The sequence below is a fragment of the Mustela putorius genome, unplaced genomic scaffold (genome assembly GCF_011764305.1).
Source record: "Mustela putorius furo isolate JIRA1106 unplaced genomic scaffold, ASM1176430v1.1 tig00000596_pilon_pilon_pilon, whole genome shotgun sequence".
Classification (NCBI taxonomy): Eukaryota; Metazoa; Chordata; class Mammalia; order Carnivora; family Mustelidae; genus Mustela; species Mustela putorius.
Genome location: NW_025421428.1, coordinates 15,815,271 through 15,835,603, shown reverse-complemented (window position 1 = coordinate 15,835,603; position 20,333 = coordinate 15,815,271). Strand labels below are relative to the sequence as shown.

At 64.7% G+C, this 20,333-nt stretch overlaps 2 protein-coding genes across 2 annotated transcripts; both read left to right on the top strand.

Annotated features, from left to right (window-relative positions):
• Window positions 1-11,302: 11,302 nt before the first annotated feature.
• LCN6 (lipocalin 6) lies at window positions 11,303-15,372 on the top strand. Its single transcript, XM_045082922.1, has 6 exons — window positions 11,303-11,392; window positions 11,625-11,764; window positions 14,192-14,262; window positions 14,716-14,826; window positions 14,980-15,081; window positions 15,290-15,372. The coding sequence occupies exons 1-6, from the start codon at window positions 11,303-11,305 to the stop codon at window positions 15,370-15,372; spliced, it is 597 nt and encodes a 198-aa protein (XP_044938857.1).
• A 1,138-nt stretch (window positions 15,373-16,510) lies between these two features.
• Window positions 16,511-19,861, top strand: LCN10 (lipocalin 10). The gene is made up of 6 exons (XM_045082921.1): window positions 16,511-16,621; window positions 17,241-17,380; window positions 17,721-17,830; window positions 18,074-18,181; window positions 19,251-19,410; window positions 19,654-19,861. Exons 1-6 carry the CDS (start codon window positions 16,511-16,513, stop codon window positions 19,859-19,861), a joined length of 837 nt encoding a protein of 278 aa, XP_044938856.1.
• Window positions 19,862-20,333: the final 472 nt, after the last annotated feature.

Below are 20,333 nucleotides of genomic sequence, written 5' to 3'. Positions count from 1 at the left end.
ACGTCCTGCGGTCAGGACGCCTGGCCCCGCTGCCTCCGTCGTGGGGAAGGTGGGTGGATTCACGAGCCCCCATCAGACGGGCCGCTGCGGCTGCGGGGCTCCAGGCACCCATGACCCCGCGGCGCTGGGACCGGACAGTCCCTTTCCTGCTGCAGGTCCCCTTCCTGCCGGCCCCACCTCCCCGGCCCCATCTCCCTGGCTCTGTCTCCTGGTCTCTGGCTCTCTGGTCTCTCTCAATCACCCCCTCAGGATCTGGATCCTTCCGGCCATGTGGTGGGAAGCCCCCACCTCCCCCTGTCTCGTGACTGCAGGGTGAGGACAGGGAATAGCCCTTGGGGGTGGGTGTGGGGTTCAGGGCAACGGCACCCGCCTGCCCGGTCAGCTCAGGAGGAGCCTCACACCCTCTGCCCTCAGCTCTTCCCCTGTAAGATGGGGACTGTCCCTGCTGGGGGCGGGGGTGCAAAGGTTTGGGTGAAGAGAGAAAGCCGGGTGGCGGGGCCGCCCTTGGCTCCTGAGTCTGCAGGACGCCGCTCCCGGCAGTTTGCTGATGGCTGTGGGTCTTCAAAGGCCTTGGCGGGCAGCCAGCAGGGGCCGCCGGGTCTGGACGTCCCAGCCCTTCTGGGCAGCTCACAGCCCTGGGCTGTGCCCGGCTGCTCTCCGTCAGTGCTGCGTGGGCCTCCATGTCCTCCGTCCAGGCCCGGCTGGCGGGCCCTTGAGTGCCTGTTCTCATGCCTGGGGCATGGCTAGGGCCCTGAGGAAAGACACCAGGCCCCACAGGAAGTACCACCACCCAAGGAGAAAGCTGAGGGGATTCTAGGCGGCCGTCTGGCCCCGTTGCCCTGATCAGGCCCTGCCTGCAGGCCTCGCCCAGCACGTATTCCCAAAGTGCTTTCCAGGGGGTGGCTAAGTCCTGGTGTCAGGTCACGTCCTTCCTGTCCTGTCCTGTCTCTTCATCCTGGAGGCCAGGCACTGCCCTCCAGCCACGGGGACATGCATTCTGAGAGCCCAGGGTAGCTTTCCTCCCGGGGGCCTGCGGCCCAGCTGCTACGGTAGCTGAGCAGACAAATGGACATGAACGGACGCTGGGCACCCACTGGGTGCTTCTCCCTCTGGCTGGCCTGTCTCCTGGGTGGGTGGCCGCCAGCTGGTCTGCCACACGCTGCCTCACCTGCTCAGTGAGGCCAGCCTGGGCCCCTCCCCAGCGCCCACGGAGAGACATATAAGCCCAGGGACTGGCTCTGAGGCCGTAGCTCCTGTGGCTTTGGGGAGCCGGTCCCCAGTGCCCACCCGCCCAGACATGAAGGGCAGAGTGCTCACGGCCCTGCTGGGGCTGTCCATGGCGCTGGCCGCAGGCACACAGGACCCGGTGCTGAGAGACTTTGACTTTGCCAAGGTAGTGGGTCTCGGGGCACAGCCGTGGGGGGTGGGCCACCCCAAACATGCTGGCCCACTCTGTCTGGAGCCCTTGCAAGGTCTGCAGGGTGGGGCGCCTCCAGCATTTTCCAGACCACTGCCCCATTGGTCCCTCCAGCTCCCTGTGACCCTAGTTTTTAGGCCTCTGGTACGAGATCGCCTGTGCTGCGAAGCTGGAGCCCCAGAGCTCACTGCGGAAGGAGACTAAGGTGGGGGCCGTGGTGGTGGGGCTGGAGGACAGCCAGCTGGCCCTGATCGCCGCCTATGAGGAGTGAGTGGGGCGCTAGAAAGAAGGGCCAGCCCTCCTGCCCACGGGCCACACCGTCACCCTGCCAGGACGGAGATGGGTTTGGGGCAGAAAGAAGCGGGGCAAAACCCTTTTCCCAGGAGGGTCCTCAGAGCAGGGGCGCTGGGGACCCCTCTCCTGGGGCAGTTCCTTGGGTGACCCTTGATTTCGGGAGCCGTGCCGGGTGGGGCTCGGCCTCCAGTCCCACTGCCCGGAGCCCACCCCTGCCAGGGGCCACCCTCCGGGCCCGGCCGGCAGCAGACCCGCTCACGTCTGGACGTGTGTGGCAAGGGGTGGCGTCCCAACTTCGGGGGCCCCGGGGACTGGGGGGTCTTTCTGCCTGGCCACCGTAGGGTGTCTTGCCATCTGGGGGCTGCCCGTGTCCAGGACGGCGGCCGTGCTCGGGGCCAGGGCAGCCGGGCTGGCAGGCATCTGCTCTTCCCAGGGAGGGCCGCTGTGTGACGGAGAAGAGCCCGGCCCTGAAGGGGGACGTCCCTGGGAAGTTCAAGATCCCTAAGAAGACCGGTAAGGGGTGCCGCCCCGAGCACTCGGGCCCTTGCCTCCCCAGGCTGTTCCGCTTGGCCTGAGGCCACGTGCTGCCCAGCAGGTCTGGGTCCCCCAGCAGATGGGCCGGATCGGGGGTGGGGGTGGGGGAGGCTTCCTGGCGTGGCTCCCGCTCAGCCCACGCTGGGCACCGAGACACGGTCTGGTGGGGCGAGAGGACTCTCTGTCCTCAGGGGGGCTTGGCCCCATGGGCTGCTCCGGTATCCCTCGGGCTTGTGGCTCAGGGCCCGCTCTGCCCAGGAGCCCCCGACGCTGCCCTTGGCCGCCTGAAGCTCTGGGGGGTCCTCAGGCTCCTGTCTGAGATGCTCACATCACATCTGATCGGGCGTCCTCCGGTCCTCATCAGCAGATGCTCCGTCCACTGTCCTCAGGGAGGCCCTGTGGGGGCTTCAGTGCCCTGTGCCCACGTGGGTGTGTGTGGGCACGTGTGAAGTGGGTGTGCGCGCGGGGGTAGGGGCTGAGGGGCAGCGAGGGTGGAGCCTGGGACCTCTGCCCCCTCTGTGTCCCAGGAGCCAAAGACGTGGTGGTGCTGGCCACAGACTACAAGACCTACGCCATCATGGACGTCACCTTCCACAAAGAAGGAGCGGCCCAGAGGGTCCTGAAGCTTTACAGTAAGCCCCGGTCAGGACCGGACGGGGGTGGGGTGTGGGTCTGCCGCACCAGCTGTGCTCCAGCCCCCCGGGGGGGGGTCCCAGCTCGGGAGGAGGTCAGCAGAGAGGTAGACAAGGCAGAAGGCGACAGGATGGGCCGCGGGGGATGGAAGGGGGGGATGACACGGGGCGGTGGGGGGATGGGTCGGGGGGGAGTGCGGGACTGGGCAGGGGGTCAGGGCCAGGAGGGGACGGGGACAGGACCCGGCAGGGCGTGGACAGGATGGGCCTGGGCAGGGAGGGGTGGGGCGGGGCGGACATCTGGGGCTCTCCCAGCCTGTCTGCTGCCCCCACAGGCCGCACCCTGGAACTCAAGGAGGACATCATGAAGAGGTTCTATGAGGTGGCCAGGGAGTCCGGGCTCTCGGAAAAGGACATGCACCTTCTCACGTGGGACAGTGAGTGTCCCGGGCCTCTGGGTCAGGGCTCCCCATCTCTCCAGCGGTCCCGTGGCGCCCTGGCTTCCCCGACCACGTCTGTCTTTGTCCACAGCGGCCTGCGCGAGTTTGCTGCACAGGGTGAGCTCCTCCTCTTTGTTCTTAGCCGGGGCCGGCCGGCCTTCCTGGGCTCTCCGTCCCGCACCCCTCCCCATCGCACGTGGGGCCGTGGCCTCTCTGGGCCAGCTTGCCCTCTGCCACAGGGCCTGGGCGGCGGGTGGGGGTCCGAGGGGCCCGTCCGGCCGCACCTCACGCCGCCCCGTCCCTTAGGGAGATGCGCCGAGCTCCTGAAGGAGGTGAGCCTCGCCCCGGGCTGCGCTGGGCCCCCCGCCAAGCTGAGTCTCCCACCCCGACAGGGGCCCCAAATCACTCTGGATCCTGGGCCTCCAGGGTGGGGACGCCGGGCTGCCAGAGGGGGACCCATGAGGCTGGGGGCTCGCGGGCAGGGCTGGGAGAGGGAGGGGAGGAGGCCGGGCCCTCGTCCCGCCCGCGGGGGGTGAGTGGGGGGACACAGGCCCTGTGGGCGCCATCTCGGGTTCCCCGTGTCCCACCCGGTGCCAGGCCCCCAATCCCCTCTGTCTCGGGGACGGTGACCCTGCCTTTGCAGGTAGACAAACTGAGGCCCAGGGCGGCTTTGGCTCGCGGTCATGCAGCTAGGACACGGGCCTCCCCACCCCCCAGCCCTAACCACTGCCCTGAGAGGCATTTGGAGGCCAGGCCGTGCCCTGAGGCCCTGCCCTTCTGTGTCTCAGGAGCTGATCTAGAGGAGCCCTGGGCCAGGCCGGGATGCTCCGAGCTCCGTCCCTCTGGCCTGTCCTGGCCCCGGGGGGCTGCTGGCCCTTGCTCTGAATAAAGCGCACTACCGAACCCGCTGCCCTGAGCGTCTTTCTTGGGGGAGCAGGGCTGTGGGGGGATGGGCGGGGCTGCCGGGAAGTGGCAGCAAACCCAGCTGTCTGGTGGTCTGTGGGCGCCGTGGGAGTCGTTCATATCCCCCCCGGCTGGGTCTTCGTCCCGGGAGGGCTGAGCTGGGGGAGGCCACTGGCCGGGCTGGCTTCTGGTGCGTTCCCTGGTTCTTTCCCGGGGAGCCCGGGGACCACACTGCTCGTGCAGGAGGACGGGCCGTCTCCCTCTTCCCGCTGGCGGTCATGCCCAGCCCTGCCCGGCTCAGAGCCCGCGGGCTAGGCTTCCCGGGCTTGTGGGCCCCACGGTCCATCCAGGCTGCCGTCCTGCCCCCGGAGAGCCTGAGCGGCCCCAGCAGAGCAGAACTGTAGGTCAGATCTGCCAGCTGCATTTCCAGCCACATTCTTGCACGGCTCCCCACTGCCCTAAAGTTAATCCCCGTGGGCACGGTGGCCAAGGCCCTTCAGTCCTGTGCTTCTGTGCTTCTGTCCCCTGATGGCTTCCTTGCGCCCCGCTGTGCGTGGCTGGGCCAGCCTTTTCCGTCACGCCCTGTCACCCCACGGCCTGCGTTTTCTTCCGTTAGCCGCGTCTGAGACCGGACGGCAGACACGGCGGCCTGGTCAGGGAAGGAATAGTGGGACAGGAGTCAGCCCCACGGTCTGAGCACAGCCCAGGACAGTCCAAGCTTCTGGGGAGCAGCGGCCTCGGGGGTGAGCGGTCCCTAAGGCCCAGCAGTGCTGCCCCAGAACAGAGAGACCCCAGTGATACTCTGGCGGCCCATCGTGAAGCCTGCCCCCAGGGTAGGGCCTGTCTGGGCCTTGCCAGACCGAAGACCCACAGGAGCGACGTCCAATAGCTTGGGGACGATCTGCACTTTCCATGGATCTGTCCGGCCCAAGCTTGCAGTGAGTGCACAGTGAGCTGCCTGAGAGGCGACAGTCAGCCTCATCGGCTTGGGCGGGCATGACAGCGCCGTGGGCTGGGTGGGGCCCCCGGACATCAGGGTTTACTTCCCAGACATCTAGAAGCTGGACACCCGAGGTCAGGGTGCTGACGGGGTTGGTCTCTGCTGAGACCCGGCTTCCTGGCCAGGAGCCGGTGCGCCTCCCTGGGGCCCACATGTGGCCTCTGCTCCACGCACGGGGCTCCCCACCACTTGGACGGGCACCAGTCCCAGGAGATGGGGTCCCACCTGCACGACCTCCCTGAACCCCGTCATTGCCCGAGAGGCCCCAGCTCCAGACACAGCTGCCGCGGCGACTGCGGCTTCAAGAGTGGCGTTTCTGGGGACGCAGTTTCATCCCCAACAAAAGCCAACAGCTTTCAGAGGGCGACAGGGGCAGCCAGAGCCTGGGGAAGTCACCGTGAGTACACAGGCCTCCGCACACGCGAGGAAACAAGGCTGCATAGGAGGCTAGCAGGAGGTCCCGGCCGGCCCGCGGGCGGCGTTCAAACACACCGGCTGTAAGTTCAAGGCCGAAAGGGAGTCAGGCTCCAGGAGCTGGCGCACTAGGAGAAGGCAGAATTCGACAGTGTTTGCTCGGGGAGTGAACATGGGAACAGATAGGGCCCCTGGGCGGCGGGCCGGCGACCACGCGGAGAGCCAGGCTGGACGCAGGCAGTGCTCGGGGTCAGCGGGCCGGGGACAGGCTCAGCGGACTGCGGAGGGCCAGGAACCCAGACAAACCAACACAGACTGTTGTCACCCAGAAGCAGAGTGGAGAGAGACTGGCCTGGGGGGTCGGGGGGCAAGGCTGGGCGTGTGGACTCATCCCACAAGAGAAAACAGAGAAAATGGGGCGGAAAAATATTTGAAGAAATGGAGGCCAAAGTATGCTCAAAGAATCCCAGCCCTGCGGCTCGGGGAGGCCGGCGCAGGAGGGGGGCACCACGCCCAGGGACGCGGCCACCCGTGGCTTCCCCGGTTTGCAGACACCAATGGAGCCGGGGACAAGGACAGGCGCGGAGGTCACCTCCAGACGACGGGGAATTGCAGGAAACGAAGCTATTTACGCAGACCAAAGTGCAGAGAGTGTGTCACTACCTACGGGCAGTACGAGAAGGAGGGGCTGGTGTGGCCCCAGGCCGAGGGACCTCGCAGGCGATGCCCATGCAGGCCCGAGGGGCGCTCAGGAGGGCCGGGAGAGCGGGGCTCAGCGGGGCCAGTCAGCGCCCTCCCGGGGCCTCGAGCCTGCGCTTCTCCCCACGTGTGTCCCGTCCGTCAGCACAGGCTCGGGCCGGCCTCATTCCTGCACGGCTCAGCGCCCACCATAGTCTTCAGTCTTGGCGAGCAAACCTGTGCGGACTTGTCCAGGGTCACTCGTTTAGGATGGCCCTGGAGTCTTTCTGACACGTTCCCCTGATTCCTCAAGCACGTGTTTCCTGTCTGGGACCAGAATCACCCCTAGTTCCTCTTTTGCTTCCTGTGACTCTACCTTTGAATCACCTCTCCAAGGAGCCTATTCCCTTTTGCAGAAAACGGTACCGAGGAACCAAGGTCTGGGCTGCGGGAATGCTAGGCTCTGCGTCTGCCCGGGGCCGGGGGGCGGGGGGGTCGAAGCCTTCTCAGCAGAGCGAGCGCCCCTTTCCACCTGCCTTCCCAACCCTGGGACAACCATTGTCCTGTGACCCGCCCCGAGCACACGAGAAGGAGTCACCCCGGCGGAGAGCCAGCCTCGGGCAGGCTGCGACTCAGATTCGTTTATCGCTCCTTTACTGTTCAGCCCGAGAACTTCTAGAAACAACACTCCGTCCGAACTTTCTCAGGGCTGATTCTGCGGCTCTCCTTCCCGGGGTGACGTCATGACTCGTCACGCGGTGGGATCCCACGCATGCACTCTCGAGGGCCGTAGATTAATGTGATCCCAAAGGCACAACTACACAAAGAAGGTCTGCTCGGGGCCGGCGCAGGTGGTGAAGCGTCCGAGTCCTGATCTCAGCTCAGGTCGCGCTCTCAGGGTGGTGGGATCGAGCCCCGCGTCCCTGGGGCCTCCACACCCCGCGGGGAGCCTGCCGGAGAGTCCCTCTCCTGGCGCCTCTGCCCCTCCCCCTGCTCGCTCGCTCTCCTTCTAAAATAAATAAATAAATCTGTAAGAAAAACAAGCAGGTGTGCAGTGGGAGGGGTTTAATGTCCTCCCAGCCCGCCCCCGGGCGCGCCTAAGCTCTGTCCATCTGTCCTTCTGTGTCTCTTCTTGCGGGAATAAGCAGACACGGACGTGGTTCCTCATCGCCCCTTTCAGTGTCCCCTAGAAGGCTGTGCGCGTCACCTGCCCTCCGGCACCTGCGGTACACCTGGGTGTCCTGTCCCTGCACGCTGGTCGACAGAGACCTCCGGGTTCTGTTCCACAGCCCCGTGGGGCCTGTGGTGGAGCATCTGCCGTTCGGCCGGGCTCCCGGGTGTGGCCCCGAGCCGACTGCCGACAGCGGCGGCACAGACGGCGCCGGCCCGGCCCGGCCCTGGGTGTCCCGTCGCGCCCGCCGTCCCGGGCGCTTCCCCACGGTAGGTTCCTGGGAGGGGGTTTCTAGAACAAAAGATAAACGGGCACGCAGCTAAGGTTTACGATGTTGCACACTCCCCTGGACGGTGACGGCCCCGTGGGCCGCCGGCCGAGCCGTGCGCGGGCGCGTGCGGGCGCGGCGGAGCTCTGCGGGTTTGGCTGTGGGACAGCCGAGGAGCAGCGTCTCCGCGTTGTTTCAGTTTGCATTCCTCTTACTGAATGAAAACGCGCCTGGTGTCCGTTCACCAGGGCTGCCGTGACAGAGCACCAGACCCTTACACCAGCCGCACGGGCTCCCCCGGATCTGGAGGCTGGAGCTGAGGCCAGGCGCACGCGGGGACCTCCCAAGGCCTCTCTCCTCGGCGTGTAGGTGGCCGTCTGCTCCCGCGGTGCTCGCGTGGTCGCCCCTGTGTGTGCCTCAGTCTCTTCGGATAAGGACCGCAGGTGTGTTTAATCTGAATGGCCTCATTTTGACTTAATTGCCCTGTGAAGTGTCCGCGTCCCACCAGTCGTATGCGGAGTTTCTGGGCTCAGGACTCCAGCCTAGAAATTGGTGGGGAGCGGGGAAGGCGATTCCTAGCGAGCATGTCTTCGTCATGTTAAGTTTTTCATGTGAATTATCTGGTGATGTCATTTGTCCATTTTTCTGATGGGTTTTCAGGCCTTTTTTCTTTCTTCTTTTTTTTTTTTTTTAAGATTTTATTTACTTATTTGACAGACAGAGATCACAAGCAGGCAGAGGCAGGCAGAGAGAGAAGGAAGCAGGCTCCCCGCGGAGCAGAGAGCCCGATGCCTGCTCGATCCCAGGACTCTGGGATCGTGACCTGAGCCGAAGGCAGAGGCTTTAACCCATGGAGCCATCCAGGCACCCCAGTCCTCTTTTCGTTAATTTTTAAGTTTCTTCTAGAGTATGGCTATTAGCCCTCACATGTGACACGTGTTGGAAATATTTTCTCGGGCCTTGTCATTCTTCTTTTGACTTTGTTTAGGGCTTTGGTATAAAAAAGAAGCTTAAAAATAGAGTCAAGTGATTTTCCAGTACTTCCTTTCATTAAATCTGGATTTTGATGCACACTTAGTGCGGCTCATGGGTCTGTAGGGGTTGATCTGCCTGGGTTCCATGATATTCTCCAGAATTCCTAGAAGGCAAGAGCCTTACAGGGCCTGCAGAATGAGCTCCCACAGTGCTGACATGAGCTCAAACTCCTGCCCCAAAACCGTTTCTTGTGAAGACATAGGCTTCCTAGTGATTCCACCTTCAGGACTGAACTCCCGACACAACCAGAAAGCCTTTCCCTACATCCACATCGTAGAGGAACTCACCGGTGATTTCTCTCATTACTCACACGGTTGCATTTCCACGTTTAGCCTTTGGGTCTCTGATCCGTTTGGCGCTTACTCCCACGCACGAGGAGACTGTGCTCCATTTTAATCTCCTTCCCTTTGGATTTCCGGTTGTCTTGACAGCACGTATTTATAAAACTCTATTTTTTCCCAGGATTTAAGATGTCTCTTTTGTAGTACAACCTGTTCATTTTGGTTCACAAGAGCCCGCTGTATATGTTTTCTCCCCAAATCCACAATCTGTAAGATTATTTTGGGTTACACAGGTGTCATTTGCGTAGACCATTTTTTATGATTTCCAGCTGTATGATGAGAATTACGAAAATACAATATAATTTCAAATATGGCTCTCATCTTGTTAAGCAAGGTGATCATAGCTATTTTCACAATCTGTGTGGTCCTGATGTGTGTGTCTCCCCCCAACATCCGTGCTGACGTCCTAGCCCCCAGTATGGTGCTGTGGGGCAGCGGGCCTTTGGAAGGTGGCGAGGTCATGAGTGTGGAGCCCTCATGAATGCAATCAGTGCCCTGATGAAAGAGACCCCACAGAACGCTGCTACCCCTTCCGCCATGAGGACACTGAGAGGTCTGTGACCCACCAGAGGCCCTCCCTGACCCTGCTGGCACCCCGACTGGAACGCTCAGCCCCCAGAATTGAGAACTAAGCATCTGTTGTTCGCAAGCCACCCCACGTGTGTATTTTTGTGAAGTCAGCCCAGGCGGAGTGGGAGAGCTGGCCTTGTAACTTCGAGGCCGGGAGCATTGGCAGGTCTGCTTCTATTGTCTCTTTCGAGGCCGGGAGCATTGGTGGGTCTGCTTCTATTGTCTCTTTCTTTGCAGCGTTTCTCTTCTTCCATCTTGGTCTCCTCAAACGTCGTGTCAGGAAACTGCACTTGAAAACACATGGTGAACAGGACTGGTTTGAAGCGTAGGGGACAGTTTTGTCCTTGTATTTCGTCTTCTTCCGCCAGGCATCAGGGAAGCTGGTGGTCACAGGACACCCTAATCCATGTTCAAGGTCTGAGACCCCCAGGCCCGGGTGCGGTGGAAAGTTTAGCTGCAAATTTACGCAAGGGCTGGTTTGCTCCCTGGCAGCCTCTCCTCCCAGGTGGGGGCTGGAGCGGCCGCTTCACAGAGGCACGTCCTTGGAAAGGCCTGACAAGACAAAAGCTTTATCTGTCCGCCACCCTCCCAACCCTCCCTGTGTCTGTGTTGATGGACCCCGGAAGCCAACGGGCAGAGGCCCAGCAACACGGTCTGCACTTTCCACCACTTCCTCCAGCCTCCCGGTGAAGGGTCTTCCTACCACCTCCCCCTGGGGTCCAGGGGCTCAGAGAGATCCTACTAAGCCCTCTGTCCCCTGCCCCCAGGTAGGGGCTCAGATGATGGGGGCTGAGAAGTCAGGCCCACACAGAGCTCCCATGGGACCCTGGGGCACATGCAGCTCCTGACGGGTCTGGCCGGGTCAGGGAGCACGAGGTGGGAGGCAGCAGGACCAAGGCTGGCCAGAGAGTGGACACGTTCAGACGGGTGGCCTGGAGGGGCAGAAGGAACTGGACGTTCTGGATGGGGTGCTGACTGTGGGTGGGGGCGGGAGGCCAGGCCACCAGAGCAAGAATAATGGGTGAACCAGGAGGGGTTGTTTTTGTTGTTGTTGTTTTAAGTTTTAGATTTTTTTTTTTTTTAATTGTTGATGACTGAAAGCAAAGGTTCGGTCTGCATCTCCTGGAGAACTAGTTGTGCCTCCCCTTGTTCTCGGCCTTGACCTACTGCCAGCCAGGATTAACCACCAGGGTCTCTGGCCTTCGCAGACCGAGCATGGGAGAGCGTTGGATCTGCGGGAGGAGAGGAGGTTGTGTGACCGGGATTAGGGTGTTCGTTCTGGAAGCTTCCGACGGAAGGGAGCAGGAACCGGCACGGCCACGTTGACAAGGATGCTTGGTGTGCGCTTGGCACCCATTCCCTGGGGGCCCACTCCCCACGCTCTAGCTCACCTGGGCAGGGCGCAGAGGCCACCGCAGAATAATAATGCCCCCACCCTTGGGTGATTTCCCCGCCTCGGAAGAAGAGCGGCTGGGCCGGTGTCCTGTGGTTAGCAGGCCGCCCACAGTGACCCATTCGGAGGCACATAAATGGGTTTTCAGCAGCTGGATGGACGGCACCCCCTGGCCCCGAGGCATGTGTGCTGGTGGGAGGATCTCAGAGACGATGCTGGCTGTCCTGCTGACGGCTCTCCTGGCTTTGGTCTCTGCGCCCAGAACCCAGGCAGTGTGGCTAGGGAGGCTGGACCCCCAGCAGGTAACAGCCGCCCTGTTGGGATGACACAGGCCTGGAGGCCCGTCTGTCCTGGGGCCCAGGCCCCTCCTGTGGGGCCACGCAGCCTTGGGGCTACCCTCCCAGTGGCAGCCCAGACTGGCACCAGCTATGGGGGGATGGGCTAGCCTGAGGTCGGGGCCCTGGGTTCCCAGGTAGAGGGAGGAAGCCTCCAAGGGCTGGAGGGTCAGGCCCTCACGTGCTCCTCCCCGACCAGCTGCTGGGGCCCTGGTATGTTCTTGCCGTGGCCTCAGGCGAGAAGGGCTTTGCACTGGACAAAGCCACGAAGAACATCGAGGGCGTCGTGGTGACCCTGACCTCAGAAAACCACCTGAGAATGCTGTCCTCCAGGCACCGGTGAGCAGGCTGGGCCCCCGCGTCTGGGTGGGGCTCAGGCCGGGCTGGGGGGCCTCTGCGACGCACAAGCTGCTGCCGCACGTGGGCTCTCGAGGGGCTGCGGCCACCCCTCGTTCCCACGTCCGCCTGCAGGAGACGGAGGGCCTGGGGGCCCCAGGCCAGACCCCGATTAGGAAAGGCGGGTTGTGCCGAGCCGGCGCCTGCGACTCACAGTCGCATCAGGGCTTGAAGGAGGGCGCGGGCCTCTGTCCGGCCGAGTCATTCCGTTTCACCCGTTGGCCCTCGGACAGGAACTACATGTGCGCGGCTCCAAAGTCAGGGTCCACGGGGCGTACCGTGGGGGTGCTCCCCGCTGCCCGGCCAGCCCGGCTCTTCCCGGCGGGTAGCCTGTGTCTGCGAGGCGTGGGCAGGCGCACGGCCGCACACGAGTGTCATTTGCCCACACGTGCTGGGGGTTGTTCCCTACCAGCGCACAGAGGCTTTGCTCTCTTTTAAAGCATTTCAGGTTTTGTTCTCTTTGGTCTTTATGAAATGTCTAAAAGCTGCAGCGAGATGAACACAGCGCCGAGACTGCCGCCTTCACCCCTGGAAGCGCGGCGCGGGGGCGCGGAGCACGCTCACCTGCTGGCCCGCCGTCCCTCGCTCGCCACCAGGCCACTCCACCTCCGTCCCTGCCCTGCCGGGTGTCTGCGGTGACTCCTCCGGGGCCTCCTGGGAGTCGCTCCTTCCGGGTCGGTCCCTCTGTGCCGGGCGGACCTCGCGGTGTGGCCGGTGTCGGGATTCCTGCCTCTTTCAGGCTGAGTCATGTTCCGTCGTGTGGACGGGCCGCGTGGCTGCTTCCACCGTTTGGTTCTGTCAACGGTGCTGCCGCGAGCATGGGTGTTCGAGTCTCCCTTTTGAGCCTTTCCCTGGGTTCTTCTTCGTGTGCCCTGCAGGGGCCTCGCTGGCCGGACGGTGACCGTCCCCCACACGGACCGGGGGCTCCACTCCACATTTTTGCAGGGTGGCCCCCCTCAGGCCTTCTGCTGCTGGACAGACCACGCTCTCCGACCGTCTGTACTTGGAAACACCCTCTAGGGAGGGGGCCTGGGGGTCTTTGTCTCTGAGGGGTCCCCTGAAAGGTCAGTCCCTGGGAGATGCCAGGCTCCGGGTCACACGTGTTCCCCAGCTCTTGGTCCTCCGTCATCCTCCGTCGTCGGATGGGCCCCAGGTGACCCCGGCAGCTCGTACGCGCCCCGGTGACGACAGCAGAGCCCGGGCGCAGCTGGGCGCCCTCCACGGGGCCGGCCCGGCGCGCCGCCTGCTCCCGTGTCCGGCGTGGTTTTCTCTGAGCTGTTTTTCCCGGTTCGTAGGAATAATGTATGATGACGTTAGATGCTTGTCTGCGACAGAAACCGTTGCAAGTATATTTTCCAGTCTGTCATTTTTCTTATAACGTCGAGGAGCGTTTTTTCTTTTTTTAGCTGCAGGAAGGGTTTCTTTCCGATTTTGCGTGGACGCGCGCCAGCTTTCTCCTGCAGCACGGTCGTCTAGGAAACTGCTCCAAGCCCCTGGCGCTTCGGGCCCCTGGCTTGGGGCTTGACCCTGGGAAACCAGGAGGAACACTTTGTTTTTCCCCAGACGACTGCCCGGTTTCTAACGTCGCTCACTGAGCTGCGCCGTCCCCCGACTCAGGCTGACTTTGTCACGTGTCAAACTCCCACGCTCCCATTTTGCTTTATTTTCGGACTTGAACAAAAAAGATTCGTGTGTTTATTCTAGAGAGAGTGAGCGACACGCGCCGCGCGTGGGGCAAACCTCGGCCGGCCGTGCTGGGCGCTCGAGCGCCACCTCACAACCGGAGCCGAAACCAAGAGCCGGACGCTGGGCGGTCGGCGCCCCCCCGGCGCCCCGGCTTTCGGACTTGCCGCTCGTTCCTTCGCTCGGTCTGTTGACTGTGCAGACCCCGTGTGTGCCCGGTTGCAGCCCGCGCTCCGCTGCGTCCTCTCCCGCACGGCTCTTGCCGGCTCTTCCTCCTTCCAGAAGGTCCCAGCCGCGAGCTCCTCCTGGGCAGACCCCGCGGCGACCCCGCCGGCTTTGTTCAGTTCACGGACTGACCGCTCAGGGCGCGTCGGCCCCTCCGGACGCTGACTGTCTTCACCCGAAACTGCAGCCGACGCTGTGCTGGTCTGAGGCTCCCGCCGCGCCGCCTCAGTACGGGGCGCTGGGGCTGCGCAAGGAAGCCGGCTTGCACTTGGCTCTCACACCAGCTCCTTCCCAGGCCGGGTGGGAGCCGCCGGAGCACGAGGTTTCCGGGCAGCGGGGGCTGGGCCGCCAGGACCCCCTGTGCGGCACGCTGGCGACTGGCCAGATCCAGGAGGTAGACTCCTCGCCCCTCCTGGTCCGGAGTCCCGACGCGCAGCCGAGGACGGACGGTGTCTCTTCCAGGCTGGAGAGCTGCGACGTGAACGTGGTAGAGCTGCGGAGGCGGAAGCCGGGATGGGCGTTTGAGAACCCCTGTAAGGCGACGGCCTCTGCTGTCTCATGGGGGGCACGGGGCGGGGGAGGGGGCGCTTCGCTCCTGGGCCCTCCCCAGGGGGTTCCACTGCCTGCGGCCCAGGCTGGGGTCCCCTGCCGCCCGCCCAGTGCCATGGGGAGGGGACCGGTCCGGTCCGTCCCCAAGACTTCCACCAGGAAGCGAGAGGACTCATTTTGTCAGAGGTTTTACCCCAATCTTGAGGACAGAGGGCTATACCTGGCACGCCCCCATGAGGACCCCGGGCCTCCCTCTGTGGTGGTGCCCCCGAGGGGACAGGATCCGCATGAGCTGGGACAGGTACTCGCCAGCGACCCGTCCCGGAGACCCTCTGTGTGCTGGCTCCGGGACCAGGAGACAATGCTGGGGAGCCCTCGGCTTTCCGGGCAGCATCTCGCGCAGTCTGATGCTCCCTGGGGGGGCACGTGTTTTCCAGCCCTGGGCGTGTTGGACTACCGGGTGCTAGGCACCAACTTCAGGGACTACGCCGTTGTGTTCACGCAGCTGGAGTTCAAGGGCGAGGCCTTCAGCACCGTGGAGCTGTACAGTACGTGCTGGAGACCAGGGGCCAGGGCTACCATGCCCACCGCTACGCTGCGCCCCCAGAGTCCCAGAGGCTCATCCCAGCACCCCCTCCCCCTCAGGAAGGATGGCTGGGGCACAGGGCTCATGTGGTGAGGGCCCCTGTCCTGCCCCGCAGGCCGGACGGACCTGGCCAGCCCGGAGGCCATGCATCGCTTTGCCAGATGGAGCAAGGGTCTGGGCTTCCTGTCCCAGCAGCGGGCCATGTTGCAGCAGGACCGTGAGTGTCGCCTGCGGCCCCTGTCTGGTCTCGGGGTCCTCAGGGAGTTAGGCAGGACTGGGGTGGGGAGCTTTTCATGGGGTCACCTGTTCCTGCCCAAGCCAGGCCCAGACAGGGGCAGCCCCGTCTTGGGCGAGGTTGTGGGCAGAGCAGGGCGGCCCCAGTGTGTCCTGGGAGCCCGCCTTCCCAGGTCTTCCTGTCCCTGCAGTCACCTGTGCGCACAAGGCTTTCCGGGTAAGCCGCCTCTCCGAGCATCACCCCAGACCTACAGCCAGAGCCTCGCCGCTGTGAGGGGCCGGGGACTGGGATGGGGGCAGACACCCCTCACAGTGAGTCTGGGGTCCCCCAGGGGTCTTCTTGGTTTCCAGTTACTGCGACAGTGCCTGCTGAGTCGTGTGAGGCCGGCCGGGCGCTGGCCTCCTGGGAGCTCCGCATGCGGCGCCGTGCCCCCAGGACTCAGGCTGCAGCTCCAAATAAAGCAATTCCACAGGCGCCTACAGATGCCTCTCACCTGTGTGCCGAGGGCGGACAGAAGCGCCAGACGGGGCACTGCCCTGATGGGGCTCCCGTCGGTGCAGGGGCAGAGGCTGGGTGCCGTGGGCTCGCCAAGGGCTGGATCATGCAGCACAGAGCCAGCTCTGGAGGAGGGATGCACGGACCCGGGTCTTGGCTCCAGAGTGGGGGCTGGGCTGGGGGCAGCGGCTCCTCAAGCAGAGGTCACCAGGATCCCCAGCTGGTGGGAGGACCATCCGAGTTAGAGCAGATCCTGGGGGTGGGCGTGGGGGCCACCAGGCCGCACGACTGGGGTGCCATGGCGTCCAGGGCACAAGAGCAAGGCTTTCCCGGTCTTGGGCTTCGGGGCCAGGGCAGGGCCAGGATTCCAGAGGCTGTCGGTCCTCCCATGGTCTGGTGGGGCCGTGCCCGACACCGTGGCCAGAGCATGGGCCACCGGCGGAAGCGCGGCTGGGGGCTGGCCGTTGCTCTCGGAGAGGGGCAGGGCCCGCGGGGTCGGGGCTGGGCAGGTGCACACACGTCCAGCAGCCCTGTCCATCAGCACCTGCCTGGACAGAGAGCCCTGGGGTCCTGCTGGCGCCGTCTGAGCCCCGTCCTCACGGGGGTCCTGTTTCTCACATGCAAGTAAGCCTCAGCAGTGACTCACAGGGATGCCTCCAGGCTGTTCACCTCTCCTCTGGGGAGGCTGGGGTGCGAGGCCCAGGGCCTCCCGTGGGAACACGATGGCCTCCGAATTCAGGCCGACCTACCAGGCCGAGCACCCGGGCAGTCCGTCTGGGTCCCAGAGCCCTTCTCCCTCCCACTGGCCCACCGGAGGCTGGCTCAAGGCTCCTGGTTGGTTGGACGCCCGCGGCAGGGTCTGGTGGGCGGGGAGATTTAAGCCCAGCGCCGCGGCGGCTGAGGAAGGAGGGTGAGGATGGGACCCTGGAGGCTGGCGCTTGTGCTGGTCTTGGCGCTTGTGCTGGCTCTGGGGTCCCGGCCGCAGGAGCAGCGACTCAGGGAGTCCCAGAACCTCAACTGGAACAGGGTGAGCCGCACGCGCCTGCCGTGCCCAAGCCAGACCGCCGGGCCAATGGGGCCAGGGATGCAGCGTGTGGCGGGACGATCACTCCCTGAAACCCGGCAGTGCCCCGAGGCTGGCGGGAGTTCCAGGCCCCGGCCTTTCTGGAGAAGCTCATGACCCTGCAGGAGGGGGTAGGGAAGAGCCCAGGCAGGGGCAGCCTCAGGGCACCGGAGATGCCAGAGGGCAGAGGCAGAACGAGCAGAGCATGTTCCGAATAACGAGATGGTGGGTGGGTGGAAGGTTCTAGTGGGGGTGGACAGGGACACTGGCTGCCCGGGAACGTGGGTTTGTGGCAGGAAGTCCGGCGGATGGGACTGAGGGCCAAGGTGGAAGGAAGGGGAGGCCTTGCCCAGGAGGTGAGTTTCAGCATACGGCACCCATGGCCCAGCCCTTGGGGCTCCGGCCAGCCTGGCACCTGCCCACCAGGGCCCCGGGTGGGCAGCCGGGGTCTGGCATACAGGCTGTGCCAGCCTGGAGGTGTGGGACCCGGGCTGGGCCTCGGGCCAGTGTCAGGGCCTGCTGGGTTCCTGGGGGCCCGGCTGGGAGCCTGGCACAGGCAGCTTCCCCAGCACGCGCTCCACAGTTTTCAGGGTTCTGGTACATTCTGGCTATCGCCTCTGAGGGCCACGGATTCTTGCCGGGCAGAGACAGGAGGAAGCTGGGGGCGTCCGTGGTGAAGGTGCACGCCACAGGCCAGCTGGAGGTGGTCCTGGCCTTCGGCCGGTGAGCGGACCGAGGCGGGGGCCCGGCACACTTCCCGGAGCCCTGGCCACAAACAGCCCAGGGCATCTCCGGGTCCATGGGGGAAAAGGGAGCTGGTGAGGGGTGGCGAGCCAGAACCACGGCCATCTGGAAATCTAGCAGACTGTCTCTGTGGTCCCCAACCCCCTCCTGCCCTTCAAATTCAAGGACTGCTTTTGGGAGATGCCACCAGGTGTGCGGGACGTTCTGCAGACCGTGGGTGTTTGGGGTGCTCCTCTTAAGCCGTGGGACTGGCCCTGGTCCCGTCTGGAAAATCCCAGAAACGCAGAGCCAACAAAGGGCTCCCGCCTTGCCCCCCTAGGTCACAGGGGTGCCGGTCACACACGTTAATTCTGCGGAAAGACAGGAAAAAGGCGATGTTCAGGAATACTTGTGCGTACGGTGGCCCGGGGCCCAGAGAGAAAGACCTGGGTGGGGGGCATGTCCCCGGCCTCAGGGCCGCAGAGCCAGAGACTCTGTCCCAGGGCTGGGTGGGTGAGAAGGACCGCGGCCCACGGGGGGTCGGGCAAGCCGCGGTCCCAGAGCCCACAAGCGTGCAAGAGCCTGCAGCCTGGGCCTGGACGGTGGTTGGGTATGGGGGGCCCTCCTGGCCCTTTCCAGACGCCCCTGCTGGGCAGGGTGACCCCATGTCCCCGCACTTGTCTCCCGGTCCAGTGAAGGGGGTGGAGGGCTTCCGCGTGCTGGCCACCGACTACAGCTACGGCGTGGTCTACGTGCGCCTGGGCCGGGCTGGCCGGACCTCCAGGACCCTGCTGTTCTTCAGTGAGTCCGGCGGGCGCCCCTGGGGGTGGGGGCGTGCGGGGCAGGTGAGGTGGGGGTGGGGGGGCGGCAAGCCCAGAGGGGAAGGTGTGGCCAGAGGAGGCCCCGCCTCAGCGTGGGCTCCACCGCAGAGCGCCACGACCCTGGTGCCCACGATGGACGTTGATTCTCACGGCTCAGCGGGCCAGCCTGGCGGGTTCTGGGGGGGCGCCCCTTCCTGGTTTGCCGATGGCCGCCTTCTCCCCGTGTTACGTGTTGGGGGGGGCTCTGGGGTCGTCCTCTCCCTACATGGGCGCTGATCCCAGCGTGAGCACCCCCTAACCCCGGCACCTCCTCCCCTCGCTCTGGGGCTTTGGTGTCTGAATGTGGGACAGGGACACGCAGTCCACGTCGCCGTCACGGCCCTCGCACGGCGGGCTGGCAGGAGGCGGGAAGTGGGAGCACAGGCTCGGGCCACAGAACAAGCCAGTGGCCAGGTGGGCGGGCCCAGCGCGGGGCCAGGTGCGGGCACCACGTGAACAGGGCTCTGGTGTGGCCGTCGCAGGGCTGGGTGGGGGATGCCAGGGTAGGTGGGAGGCCAGCGGGGGTGCTGACCGTCCGTGTGGAGGCAGTCCCCCTCCTCCCCGGGCTGAGGGCAGGATCGGGGAGCAGGGCCGGGGCTGAAGGGACGGGGAGTAGGAGCTTCTGTCCAGGGAGGGGTGGGGAAGGGGGCACAAACCCGCTCTGGGCACCGAGGCCCTTGGGACGTCCGTCAGAGAGGGTGGGGGGTCCGGTGGAGTCTCCTTGGGGGGGTGCGGCCAGGGGCAGGGGTGTGGCTGGAGGGGCTGTGTGAGCAGAGAGGGCTCCCCACGTGGTCCTTTGTGGTTCCCGCGTCCAGGCCGCTGGGGGCACCTGCCTGCGCTGGAGCACGGAGGGAACAGAGGGCACGCCTGGCCCCCCGGCCCCCCGCCAACTCCCACGGCAGCACCTGTCCTGCCCGCTTGGCGGGCACTGCGGTGGCCCTGGGCTGGAGTGTCGCCCCAGACGGCCGGACCTGGGGACACTGGCCTGCTGATTCTGCTTCTAACCACAGGCAGACAGAACATGTCCAGCTTCCCGAGCATGAGAAAATTTGTAGACATATGTGAGATTTTGGAGGTCGCCGACGGTGTGACTGTCCTCCCGAAAGACGGTAACAGGCGCCACGGGTCCTTCTGTCTGGGTCAACCCCACGCCAGGCCCCTATCCGTCCCGTAAAGCTGACTTGCAGGGCATGGACGGAGGGAGGGGGACAGGGCCGTCTTTCCCAAGATCTGCAGCAGGCTGGGAAGGTGCGCCCTAGGTAGGGTCCCCCACCCCCCACCCCCGCACCCCTCACCCCCCACCCCCGCACCCCTCACCCCCCACCCCCGCACCCCTCACCCCCTCAGCCCCGCACCCCCCACCCCCCCACCGTCACTGGCCCCTCAGCAGCACCAGGCCTGCCCCGCCCACAGGCCTGAGCAGGTGGCACCGGGCCTGCCGTCTGGTCGCGTGCTGGAGGACCCGGGATGCCTGGCCTGGCCAGCTGCAGTGCCCCAGGCCAGCACAGGGGGACGCTGGGAAGGCCAAAGAACGCTGTGGGCCGATGGGCTCGCGCGGACCCGCGCCCACTCAGGCCTCCTCTCCCTCCTGCAGACGCCTGTGCACACCATCCTGCCCTGAGAGCCGGCCGTCCCCTCGCTGCTTCCCTTGGGGCTCCGCCTGCGGAACCCCCAGACGCCGGGAGCGCGGGCCAAGACGTGCTGAGACGCGTTTGATGACCTCGGGCCACTGATGGGGTGACGGCTGGGGCCGTGGCTGTAGCCCAGGAGGGATCCTTTAGGATCATGGAGGGATGGGGGTAGGAGCCGGTGCTGACCGGGTAGGGAGAGGCCCAGCCAGGCCTACTCTGCTCATGGCCTCCCGACTACCCGGCGGAACTCAGCTGTCCCCTCACCTGCTGGGAAATAGACCGGGGCTGGTCCGGCGTCATCTCTGCCGTGTTCCTTCTGCGCAGCGCGTCCGCCGTGGTCCCGGGGCCCCTGACAGCTGCACTTTCTCAGGAAGTTCACTTATCCGCACGCCATTTCTTTCTTTTTTTCTTTCTTTCTTTCTTTCTTAAGATATTATTTATTTATTTGACAGACAGATCGCA

What these genes read in the sequence shown, in the direction of transcription:
- LCN6 (XM_045082922.1), top strand. Translation starts at nt 11,303, where the DNA reads ATGCTGGCTGTCCTGCTGACGGCTCTCCTGGCTTTGGTCTCTGCGCCC. An exon ending in ATGGGCGTTTGAGAACCCCT is followed by an intron (nt 14,263 to 14,715) that starts GTAAGGCGACGG and finishes CGTGTTTTCCAG; the next exon opens with CCCTGGGCGTGTTGGACTAC. An exon ending in GGCCATGTTGCAGCAGGACC is followed by an intron (nt 15,082 to 15,289) that starts GTGAGTGTCGCC and finishes CTGTCCCTGCAG; the next exon opens with TCACCTGTGCGCACAAGGCT.
- LCN10 (XM_045082921.1), top strand. Translation starts at nt 16,511, where the DNA reads ATGGGACCCTGGAGGCTGGCGCTTGTGCTGGTCTTGGCGCTTGTGCTG. An exon ending in CAGGACCCTGCTGTTCTTCA is followed by an intron (nt 18,182 to 19,250) that starts GTGAGTCCGGCG and finishes TTCTAACCACAG; the next exon opens with GCAGACAGAACATGTCCAGC. An exon ending in GCCAGGCCCCTATCCGTCCC is followed by an intron (nt 19,411 to 19,653) that starts GTAAAGCTGACT and finishes CCCCGCCCACAG; the next exon opens with GCCTGAGCAGGTGGCACCGG.